The sequence below is a fragment of the Phoxinus phoxinus genome (genome assembly GCF_949152265.1).
Source record: "Phoxinus phoxinus genome assembly, chromosome: 18".
Taxonomy (NCBI): Eukaryota; Metazoa; Chordata; class Actinopteri; order Cypriniformes; family Leuciscidae; genus Phoxinus; species Phoxinus phoxinus.
In genome coordinates, this window is record NC_136893.1 from 22,029,642 (window position 1) to 22,041,428 (window position 11,787).

Below are 11,787 nucleotides of genomic sequence, written 5' to 3' on the forward strand. Positions count from 1 at the left end.
AAACTTATAGCCTTTTATGTTCGAAACCGGAGTCAGATAATGATGGAGAGACTCAAGAAGAAGTGACAACATGTAGACAACATTTCTGAATGGTTAGTTGATGAATTTATGTTGCTGATGTGGAGTAAACTATCTTCTAGTCATTGATTACCATATTCTGTCTTGATCATCTATAAAGCGTGTTCCCAGGGGTGGGGTTTATGTAAATGTTAGGGTTGGTGATGTCACTAACCCGGGAGGAATGTTGTGCAGTCCCTACCAGCCGTTTGTTGTAGTCCTTAAAAAACGATTTCTTTAAAAGCAAATATCTCCCTTTGCTTTGAACTTTGAATGTTGTAACTTCGCAGATGTTGTTTATTCTCAAACAGCAACATTACACACTAACTACAGTTAGAAAAGTAAAATCATAATCAACCACCCCTTTAACTGCGTGTAGCTATATAATGATTGTGTATTTTGGAGCCTGAGTGTGTTTTGTGTTTCCTGCAGTTTTCCTGTGACACCCGGAAGCTGGTGGACTGTGTCGCGGAGCGGTTTAACTGGTCGTCGTCAGAGATGGTGACTCCCTGTGTCATTCACAACTTGTCTCGCTCTGCAGCCGACGGCCTGGACATCTGTCTCAGCGACACTCCCTCCTGCCCCTTCCCTGAGGTAAAAAGAGTGTATAGTCACAGCAAGATCGTAAAAACTGACACATTACAGGCTTCATGCGGACTCATCCTTGTGTTTACCTGATGTTCTGCTTCAGTATTTCAGCTACAGTGTGCTGCTGACCCTGCTGGCCTGCTCCGTGTTCCTGCAGATCAGTAGTATAGGGAAGCTGGCTTTAATGCTGCTCATCCAGTTCACTTTCCTGCTGCTTGTGGAGTGGCCAGAGGTGGCGCTATTTGACAACGCAGACCTCTTTGTTACGGCCAATGCCCTGTAAGTACCACTGCCGGCCACTAGAGGGCGTCAGTACTGCTCAATCTCAACTGAGAGAAGCTTTGTAGTGGATTTATGTTCTGATGATAATAGAGGGCTGCAGGGATGAATTATTTTTGTAGGCCAAAACCTAGAAGTCAAGTTTTTCTTAAAAATGGGATTGTGGTTAAATGGTTTTATTCTACGACATAAAAAACACCAGTAATCACCGACTCGTGATTTTTTTAAAAAGCCAGTGTCTTGAAAAAGGCGGTTGCTAACAACTTGCTAAATGGTAATACAGGGAATACAGTCGAGCAACGTGGTGTAGTTCGTTATCTCTATAGACGTGCAAGTGTCATAAACGTTTGTTGATCCCAGAGCTTATTTTTTGCAGTCCAAAAGCCAATGGAAAAATCCTATTCGGGGGAACCAGTGCGATGCTAACTTCTGGGTTGGTCTACAAAAATATGTCCTCCCTGCACCTTTGAGCCTTAATTTGATCCGACTTGTGGCCTACTGATTGTGATTTGTTTAAATAGTATAATAACACTGAATTTAATTTAGGAATACAAGTGTTAAATACTGTGGCTTTTTGTTTTAGTATTATTTAAATTATAGTATTTATATATATATATTTGTAATATTTTCAGGTTTTGTGATTTCGGTAACACTTTACAATAAGGTTCAATAGTTAACATTAGTTAATGTATTTACTAAAAATAACTAAAAATGAGCAATACATGAGTTACTGGATTAGCTAATCTTTGTTAATGTTAGTTAAGACAAATACAGCTGTTTATTGTTTGTTCATGTTAGTCCACAGTGCATTAACTAATATTAACAAATACAACCTTTGATTTTAATAATGGATTAGTAAATGTGGAAATTAATATTAACTAAGATTAATAAATGCTGTAGAAGTATTGTTCATTCTTAGTTTATGTTAACTAAGGTAGTTAACTAATGAACCTAATTGTAAAGTATTACTGTAATTTCTGCTTTTGTTATTAGTTTTTGTTTAATACTTAGCTTTAATTTATTTAATTTCATCTTTATTAGTTAATGAACATGATTTGAATAGTGTAATTTTGTTGTTCATTAAAACAAGTGTTCTTGCTGGTTTTTTTTCTCTGTAGAGTTTTCAATGAAACTCTGCAATGGTGAGACCCATATTCATCTCTTCCTATTAATCACATATGATAATTTATTGTTTTTATAAACTCAAAAAATTATTAATCTTAATGTTTTCCCACAGGTCCAATCTCAATACAACTACTGAACAGTGGTATGTCTTAATAGACTTTTTGAGTTTTGAACTATTTGAACTGCTTTACATGTGTACCTGTAGACACTAAATCTTTCTAGTGGTTGTGTGTGTGCTGTATTCTGTTACATCCATGCTGTGTGATGTAAATAATTGATCCTGTGGCTGACACGATCTCTCTCGTTGCAGTACTTTCAGGGTGACTAAAGTGTCCCTAAAGGTCATGACCCCAGTGATCCTCACTGTATTTGTACTAGCACTGTACCTACATGCCCAGCAAGTGGAGTCAACAGCTCGTCTAGACTTCCTTTGGAAACTTCAGGTCAGGATTTGAATCTACGTTATTAGTAGAACCACTTTTTGTTGCTGCCTGCTTGATTCACAAGATATACAATAGCGTGTGTGACCAAACATAATTTGTTCATAAAACACATATGAACTGTAATTGGCCCGTTCCTCCACAGGCCACAGAAGAGAAGGAGGAGATGGAGGAACTTCAAGCCTACAACCGTCGGCTTCTCCACAACATCTTGCCCAAAGATGTGGCCGCCCACTTTCTAGCTCGAGAGAGGAGGAACGACGAGCTGTACTACCAGTCGTGCGAGTGCGTGGCCGTCATGTTCGCCTCCATCAGCAACTTTTCCGAATTCTACGTGGAGCTGGAGGCCAACAACGAGGGAGTGGAGTGTCTGAGGCTCCTCAATGAGATCATCGCTGATTTTGATGAGGTTAGAAGGCTGCGGATTAATGTTTGAAGAGAATGAGGGAATCTTACATTATTAAACCAATCCGTGTGCTGAATATGAATACATCTTGGCTCTGCTTTTTTTTTACTTGAATACACTACCATATAGTGCAATATATTTTAAAATGTAATTTTTTCCTGTGTTGGCAAAGCTGAATTTTCAGCATCATAACTCTAGTATTCAGTGTCACATGATTTTTCAGAAATCATACTAATATGCTGATTTGATGCTCAAGACACATTTCTTATTTTTTATCAATGTTGAAAACCGTTGTGCTGCTTCATATTTTTGTGGATAAATTTTTTTCAGGATCAGGATCAAGTTCAAAAGAACAGCATACTCAAAATAAAATCTTTTGTTACATTATAAATGCCTTTACTGTCACTTTTGATAAGTTTAATTCATCCTTGCTGAATAAAAGTGTTCATTTCTTTCAAAACAAAATCTTACCGACCGTACATTTTTGGAAGGCAGTGTACATTGATGAAACTCTTTCTCACCATTGCAGATCATCAGTGAGGATAAATACAGGCAGCTGGAGAAAATAAAGACCATTGGCAGCACCTACATGGCGGCATCTGGCCTCAACGACTCCACCTACGACAAAGAAGGCCGCTCGCATATAACCGCTCTGGCCGACTACGCCATGCACCTCCGCGAACAGATGAAATACATCAATGAGCATTCATTCAACAACTTCCAGATGAAGATCGGTAAGTCTCAAAACCTACAGGCTCACATGGGAGTCCAATGTGCACTGATTATTTATTAGAAACATTTGAAAATGTTTGGTTTGCCAAATCAAAGTCATGTGGTGCAACCAAGTCTCTTAAAATATCAAATAATTTGATATTGTTGATGTGAACTGTAATGCGACTCCGCACAAATAAAATGGTATTTTTTAAATGTTTTTAAGGTGTAAAAAAATTATATTTTAAATTATTTACACCCAATGTTATTGTTAACTAAAACTATTTTTTTTTAAATTGTTAATTGAAATAAAGCCGAAATAAAGAAAAATATTTGATAGAAGAATATAAGCTTAAAAGAAAAATATTTGATGGAAGAATATAAACTTAAACTGAAATTACAAATGTTGATTTGGCAACTAACTGAAATCAAATCAAATGACTGAAACAACTAAAACTGAAATAATAAATTAAATTAAATATTTAAAATAAAAACTAACACAAATGACAAAGCACATAACAAAGTTATTCAACCTTAAACTGAAATTAAAATGGTAAAAAATTTAAATAAAAGTAAAAGTTAATTCACAATATTAATAAATACCAAAGAACACTGGTTACACTACATGATGTCACATGACATTCATTTAAAATGAAAGTTTTACAAAACCATTTGAAACCAGCATGAATACCAAGGGCACTTTCACACGGGCAGTTTAGTTTGAAACATGGAACGGTTTGCAGGAAAAATTGTTAATGTGAAAGCTGTCACGTGGACCCGGGAGCGCACCGAAACTGCCTGTAGGAGGAGGTCTGAGTTCGGTTACACTCAATCTGTGGCGCGATTCGCGTGAATGTGAAACTCGGGCTGCATCCGAAATCGCATACATAGTATGCTATATAGTATGTGAAAAACAGTATGTGACAAAAGAAGTATGTCTGACTTCACAGGACTTCAAAGTAGGCAAAACTATATACTATACTATAAACTGCATACTATGGACACTTTACTATCCCATGAGGCCAAGGGAGAGGATTTATGAATAGCAGTGATGGTGGTAGTTCCCATGATAGCATGGTGAATGTAATACGTCCGGTTTACTTTCATACTACACACATTGGGTCTCATTCATGAAACACGAGCAGAACGAATTTTTGTGTAAATCGTGTGTAAAGTGGTTCTGGCGTAAATTTTTGGATTCATTAAAATGTTCGTATTTTCCAAATGTTAGTTGGTACGAAAGAAATCTACACCTGCTCCCAACCACGTGTAAATAGTGCGTTTAACTTCCGAACGTTTTGCTCACTAATAAGGCTGCATTTTAATTCACCTAATCGGGTACATTTACACACAGCATTTTGAAAAAATATTATTATGTATAGCAATACATGTGGTTTTTCTTTTTACTTTTATTATGAGAGCCAGTAATAGCATCTGCAAACAGTACACTTAAAATAAAATAATGAATTGCTTTCAATAGGGCTGGGCTATATTTTTTCGAAGTGAACTAATTCGTTTTTTGCAGTCGCTTCATGTCGAACCATTTTCTTTTCACTTCTGGGACTGTTCGATTAACAGATGAAACCTGATACGCCACTATAGACTACGCTTGAAAATAAAATGTGGCGTTTTGAATGAACTTCTGATAATAAAACTTCAATTTCTGCATCTGAGAAATTGTTCTTTTTCATTCGCTTTTGAGAAGACATGTTGAAATCCTTCGTTTGGTGTCATAATATGATGCCCATATATAGTTGTCAGTCGGATTTAATGGGCGGGATTTATGGTAATTGAGAATGAGCGTGCACGCGCGTCCCATTTACGACTGATTGGAATTCACAACACACACGTCTCACTATCACATCTGACGTTTACGAAGTATTTGTGAATCAGGAGAAGAGTTTTCGGGAAGGTCTCTTTACGCGCAAATCACTCACATATTTACTTGTATATTTACGAATGTTTCATGAATGAGGCCCATTCATACTATAGAACATATTTTTTTTAGTGTTCATGAAGTAATTACCTATTCAAAATAAGTACCTACCGGTATCTCTCTCTCCGACTCGAACCTCGGCAAACGTGTCCAGTGTGAAAGCCCCCTTAGAGTACATTTCTAAGAAGTTGGCGTATGCATGTGTGTGCAGGACTGAACATTGGGCCAGTGGTTGCAGGAGTTATTGGAGCCAGGAAGCCCCAGTATGACATCTGGGGAAACACAGTAAACGTGGCCAGTCGGATGGACAGTACAGGGGTCCCGGACCAGATTCAGGTAAACCTCCAAGCCTTGCGGAGGCTCACAGTGTCGTCGTCATCCTGAGCAAGTCACGTCGAAGTAATTTTCTGGTATTTTACAGGTGACCACAGACCTGCACCAGGTGTTGGCCAGTAAAGGTTACCAGCTGGAGTGTCGAGGGGTTGTAAAGGTGAAAGGCAAGGGTGAGATGACCACTTACTTCCTGAACAACGGACCTCCCAACAGTTAGCAGTGCACTAGAATTTCTTTGGATTCCCACAATTCCCCAGAGAGGAGGATTTCTCCAGGCAAGCTGAAGACAAACAAGTAGCCATCGCCATCACTTGAAGAAAGAAAACAAACAAAAAAGGAAGGAAGATTATTGAAAAAACAAAGCAGACTCCACACTGGAGAGTCGTGGCGGTCGTGGATATGCCTGTGCACCTTGAAGGACGATTGTTTTTAAGCCTCTCCCTCAGGCTGCTTGAAAGATGCAAAGTCTGTTTATTTAATAAAGGCCTTTATTTGCCGAAGAAAAACGCTGTACATAAAGCATTTTCTCCAGTTTTATTCCCCTGTTATTTTTATTTCAGGAGAATATAAATACAGGTACTCATGTTTCGTTCGGAATTCCTTATTTATTTTGATCTTGATGTTTTGTGCAAAAAGTCCTTTATGGAAAAAAGTTGGAAAACGCAGACACATTTATACCGTACATAAACATGTGCGCTCGTATATTTGTGTGTGTACGAATACAGTATCTGTATAAATTATAAAGAGAACTATTGACCAAAGACCAAAGTATTTAATAGAAAAGAAGTTTGCAGAGGTTTTGATTCTTATGTAATGCTCTGACGCCCTCATCCCTCGATTTCCCTGTTTTTATGGCGTTTTATCATTTAAAGTAAATCACACTGATTGACCAGCAATCTCTGTCACTGGCAGAGCGTTGCGCTCTGGATCTTATGAAGGATTGAATGATTTCATTTTCAAGTCTTGCTTTTCCTTAAGAATGACAAATTCTAGATGGAGAAGTGTGTGGAAAGCTGTGGAACAGTAGTTTTTTTTTTTTTTTTTTTGGAAGTACGACCAGGTCTGGGCCTTTAACGTCCTCAAGGAAGACTTCAGTTTAGTTTTGTGTGTTCCGTCAACCATTTCTTCTTTTTTCAAAGAAGTATTTTTGGTACAAAATGAAATAAAAGGAAAAAAAGAGTTTTCCGGAGGCACCTGGGGAAAAGCCACGGCATTGGATACCACGGTACGAGACAGTTTATCGAGATCCATTCTAGAAGGACTTTTTTAAAAATGAAAGAAATATATCTATAAATTATGACTGAATACTGTGCTTTGTAATCTCGAAGGGGCATAACTCTTTTCACTGTGAGGTTTCTATGATACGACTAGCTGCTTTCTTGCCAAACTAAACAGCTCAAAAGCATGTCTGATTGTGGTATCTTCTCTACGATTTTTGTTTGTTTGATTCCCTTAAGTTTTAATGTTTGGGTATTTTGTATCACCTCTGTATCTGTTTTTATTCCTATTCTGGTTGTTCTTATCTGTTTGATTATGATTCCATTCCAGCTTCAGGAACAAAGACCTGAATTGAGACGTTCTAGCAAGTTGGTACTAACTGATCAACTGCAGTCAGTGACGTATGAACAATATTCCCTCCACTCCGTCTCTTTGAGGAAAAAGCCACATGGGGAAATACATAATTAAAACATACACTTCAAAATTCATTTAGATGTACTACACTACTTCACAGTTGCTAGCCAGCTAATTGCTAACATAGAACCAATAGAGACTTACCGTACACTGCATGCCTGCAGTGCGAATTGCAGTGCATTTGCCTTAATTGAACAAACTTCAGTATATGATAACAGTGCCTCTTTAAAATCACACGCTCAAACCGCGCAATTCACCTGTTTTGATGCAACCCATTACAGCAGCGTTTGTTAACTCGGTCACCTCTTTCAGCGAATTGACTTGCATGATGGCCAAAGCACTGTCTTTCTCCTGCTGTGTGTTCTTCACTTATTGAAAACTTGCTGTGATAGTAGCTTGGTCATTGCATGTCAGTTGGTCACGTTCGTACCAAAAGGCAGGGCGCCCCCGTTGTTCCGTCCAGTATGTGCAATAAAAGCGTGCACGAATGGAGATTCAGCATCAGGGAAGGAAACATACTATCTGATGATGTACTGTGAGCAAGCCGGAGTGTATTTTAGTACTACTGACTCTCACACTGGGGCGTCTGCTTCGGTCAGGGCTGAACGACTCCTGATCGTCTCTTTATTTTCATTTACCTTTCTGTTCGTTTGTTTGTTTCAGTTTTTTACTTTAGTCAAAGGATTAGAAAAGGGACAAGCTTTTCAACTTTGCAAAGGGAAGTTGAGAAAAGACTCTTGAATATAGACAAACTTTTCCCCTCAAAATAAAAAAAATATCTGTTTTATTTGTTTTTTGTGATTGCTTTGTATTGTGGTTTTTGTTTAAAGGGGTAGTTCACCCAAAAATATATATTCTGTCACTTATACACTTTCATGTCGTTACAAACCCGTTAAGACTTTCGTTCATCTTCGGAACACAAAAATATATTTTTAATGAAATCTCAGAGATTTCTGTTCCTCCATTGAAAGTCTATGGAACTACCGCTTTGACAATTCAAAAAGTTCATAAAGAGATTGTAAAACTAATCTTAAACAGTGAACATAAACAGAAGCTCAACCGAACCTGCTTGACGTGTGAGAAAAAACCTCATTGGTTCTTGCTGAAGCTCAAACATGCTGCATAACATGAGAATGAACCTCATTGGTTGTTGCTGAAGCTCAAACGTGATGCGTAACACGAGAGTGAACCTCATTGGTTCTTGCTGAAGCTCAAACGTGATGCGTAACACGAGAGTGAACCTCATTGGTTCTTGCTGAAGCCCAAACGTGATGCGTAACACGAGAGTGAACCTCATTGGTTGTTGCTGAAGCTCAAACGTGATGCGTAACACGAGAGTGAACCTCATTGGTTCTTGCTGAAGCTCAAACGTGGTGCGTAACACGAGAGTGAACCTCATTGGTTCTTGCTGAAGCTCAAACGTAACACGAGAGTGAACCTCATTGGTTGTTGCTGAAGCTCAAACGTGATGCGTAACACGAGAGTGAACCTCATTGGTTGTTGCTGAAGCTCAAACGTGCTGCGTAACACAAGAATGATCCTCATTGGTTCTTGCTGAAGCTCAAACGTAACACGAGAGTGAACCTCATTGGTTGTTGCTGAAGCTCAAACGTGATGCGTAACACGAGAGTGAACCTCATTGGTTCTTGCTGAAGCTCAAACGTGATGCGTAACACGAGAGTGAACCTCATTGGTTGTTGCTGAAGCTCAAACGTGCTGCGTAACACAAGAATGATCCTCATTGGTTCTTGCTGAAGCTCAAACGTGCTGCGTAACACGAGAATGATCCTCATTGGTTCTTGCTGAAGCTCAAACGTGCTGCGTAACACGAGAATGAACCTCATTGGTTGTTGCTGAAGCTCAAACGTGATGCGTAACACGAGAGTGAACCTCATTGGTTCTTGCTGAAGCTCAAACGTGATGCGTAACACGAGAATGAACCTCATTGGTTCTTGCTGAAGCTCAAACGTGATGCGTAACACGAGAATGAACCTCATTGGTTCTTGCTGAAGCTCAAACGTGATGCGTAACACGAGAATGAACCTCATTGGTTGTTGCTGAAGCTCAAACGTGATGCGTAACACGAGAGTGAACCTCATTGGTTCTTGCTGAAGCTCAAACGTGATGCGTAACACGAGAATGAACCTCATTGGTTCTTGCTGAAGCTCAAACGTGATGCGTAACACGAGAATGATCCTCATTGGTTCTTGCTGAAGCTCAAACGTGCTGCGTAACACAAGAATGATCCTCATTGGTTCTTGCTGAAGCTCAAACGTGCTGCGTAACACGAGAATGATCCTCATTGGTTCTTGCTGAAGCTCAAACGTGCTGCGTAACAAGAATGATCCTCATTGGTTCTTGCAGAAGCTCAAACGTGCTGCGTAACACGAGAATGATCCTCATTGGTTCTTGCAGAAGCTCAAACGTGCTGCGTAACACGAGAATGATCCTCATTGGTTCTTGCAGAAGCTCAAACGTGCTGCGTAACACAAGAATGATCCTCATTGGTTCTTGCTGAAGCTCAAACGTGCTGCGTAACACGAGAATGATCCTCATTGGTTCTTGCTGAAGCTCAAACGTGCTGCGTAACACGAGAATGATCCTCATTGGTTCTTGCTGAAGCTCAAACGTGCTGCGTAACACGAGAATGATCCTCATTGGTTCTTGCTGAAGCTCAAACGTGCTGCGTAACAAGAATGATCCTCATTGGTTCTTGCTGAAGCTCAAACGTGCTGCGTAACAAGAATGATCCTCATTGGTTCTTGCTGAAGCTCAAACGTGCTGCGTAACACGAGAATGATCCTCATTGGTTCTTGCTGAAGCTCAAACGTGCTGCGTAACAAGAATGAACCTCATTGGTTCTTGCTGAAGCTCAAACGTGCTGTGTAACACAAGAATGATCCTCATTGGTTCTTGCTGAAGCTCAAACGTGATGCGTAACACGAGAGTGAACCTCATTGGTTCTTGCTGAAGCTCAAACGTGATGCGTAACACGAGAATGATCCTCATTGGTTCTTGCTGAAGCTCAAACGTGATGCGTAACACGAGAATGATCCTCATTGGTTCTTGCTGAAGCTCAAACGTGATGCGTAACACGAGAGTGAACCTCATTGGTTCTTGCTGAAGCTCAAACGTGCTGCGTAACACAAGAATGAACCTCATTGGTTCTTGCTGAAGCTCAAACGTGCTGCGTAACAAGAATGAACCTCATTGGTTCTTGCTGAAGCTCAAACGTGCTGCGTAACACGAGAGTGAACCTCATTGGTTCTTGCTGAAGCTCAAACGTGATGCGTAACACGAGAATGATCCTCATTGGTTCTCGCACGTCAAGTGAAAATGCTGAAGCTGATGTGTGAGTTGATGGATTTTTATATGTGAATAAAAGCCTAAATTATATGTTTAGTGTATAAACAGTGATCGTGATGTTTACTGATCGTGTCTCTTTGGACTAAACTGCTCAAGACATATGGATTATTTTTATAATCTCTTTATGAACTTTTTTATGTGTCAAAGTGGAAGTTGTGCAGTTGTCTATGGAGGAACAGAAATCTCTTAGATTTCATCAAAAAAGATCAACAAAGATGAACAAAAGTCTTACAGGTTTGGAACGGCATGAAAGTGAGTAAATTATAACAGAATTTTCTTTGACAGAATAGTTGAACTTTAAATCCCTTTGTTTTAGTATATTTAGAAAATTATATTTGAATAACCATAAATGATGCACCATTTGAAGGGTTTTAGTCACCTCAAATTATTTATAGGCACATTTGTACATTTCCCCAGTTGTAGCACCATTATTGGATGCAAAATGGGAAATATATATATATATAATTTGGTTTCAATTAATGATAGTGACTTAAATAATCAAACTAATATCACTTTAGTTGCTTCAATAACTTCAATTATGAACTTCAATGACTTCAAGAATCAAATTGATTGATTTCATCTTGAAACCTGTAAATAGAGATGCCTTGCAAATAGTAAATATTTGATGCATTTGGTGAGTTGAACCATTTTGTAATTCAAATACCAATGCTAAGGTAACTTAACATCTAATCCTAGATCAGTTATTTCAACATTTTAGTCCATTTCTGATACAAATGAAATAAGAAGCAAAACATTAAGGGGTCTTCAAAAAAACGTTAACTTAAAAATTTGTTTTAGAATGAAAGCAGCTTCAGGTAAAGTGTAAAGTTTAGTCACAAATAGTTAATTGTTTTAGTAATACTGGAGTTTGCCGCCATTATGCAGGTATATGCAAAGAATAACGTTTAGCACAT

At 38.8% G+C, this 11,787-nt stretch overlaps 1 protein-coding gene across 1 annotated transcript in view; it reads left to right on the forward strand.

The window, feature by feature from the left end:
- adcy6a (adenylate cyclase 6a) overlaps positions 1-8,297 on the forward strand; it is a 56,111-nt gene extending 47,814 nt beyond the window's left edge. The window contains exons 16-24 of the mRNA XM_079587998.1: positions 490-651; positions 749-924; positions 2,043-2,066; positions 2,162-2,191; positions 2,360-2,492; positions 2,635-2,898; positions 3,425-3,629; positions 5,754-5,878; positions 5,964-8,297. Coding sequence (XP_079444124.1) covers positions 490-651; positions 749-924; positions 2,043-2,066; positions 2,162-2,191; positions 2,360-2,492; positions 2,635-2,898; positions 3,425-3,629; positions 5,754-5,878; positions 5,964-6,092 — 1,248 coding nt within the window. The 3' untranslated portion in view covers positions 6,093-8,297. The remainder of the gene's footprint in view (positions 1-489; positions 652-748; positions 925-2,042; positions 2,067-2,161; positions 2,192-2,359; positions 2,493-2,634; positions 2,899-3,424; positions 3,630-5,753; positions 5,879-5,963) is intronic.
- The last annotated feature ends 3,490 nt before the right edge of the window (positions 8,298-11,787 follow it).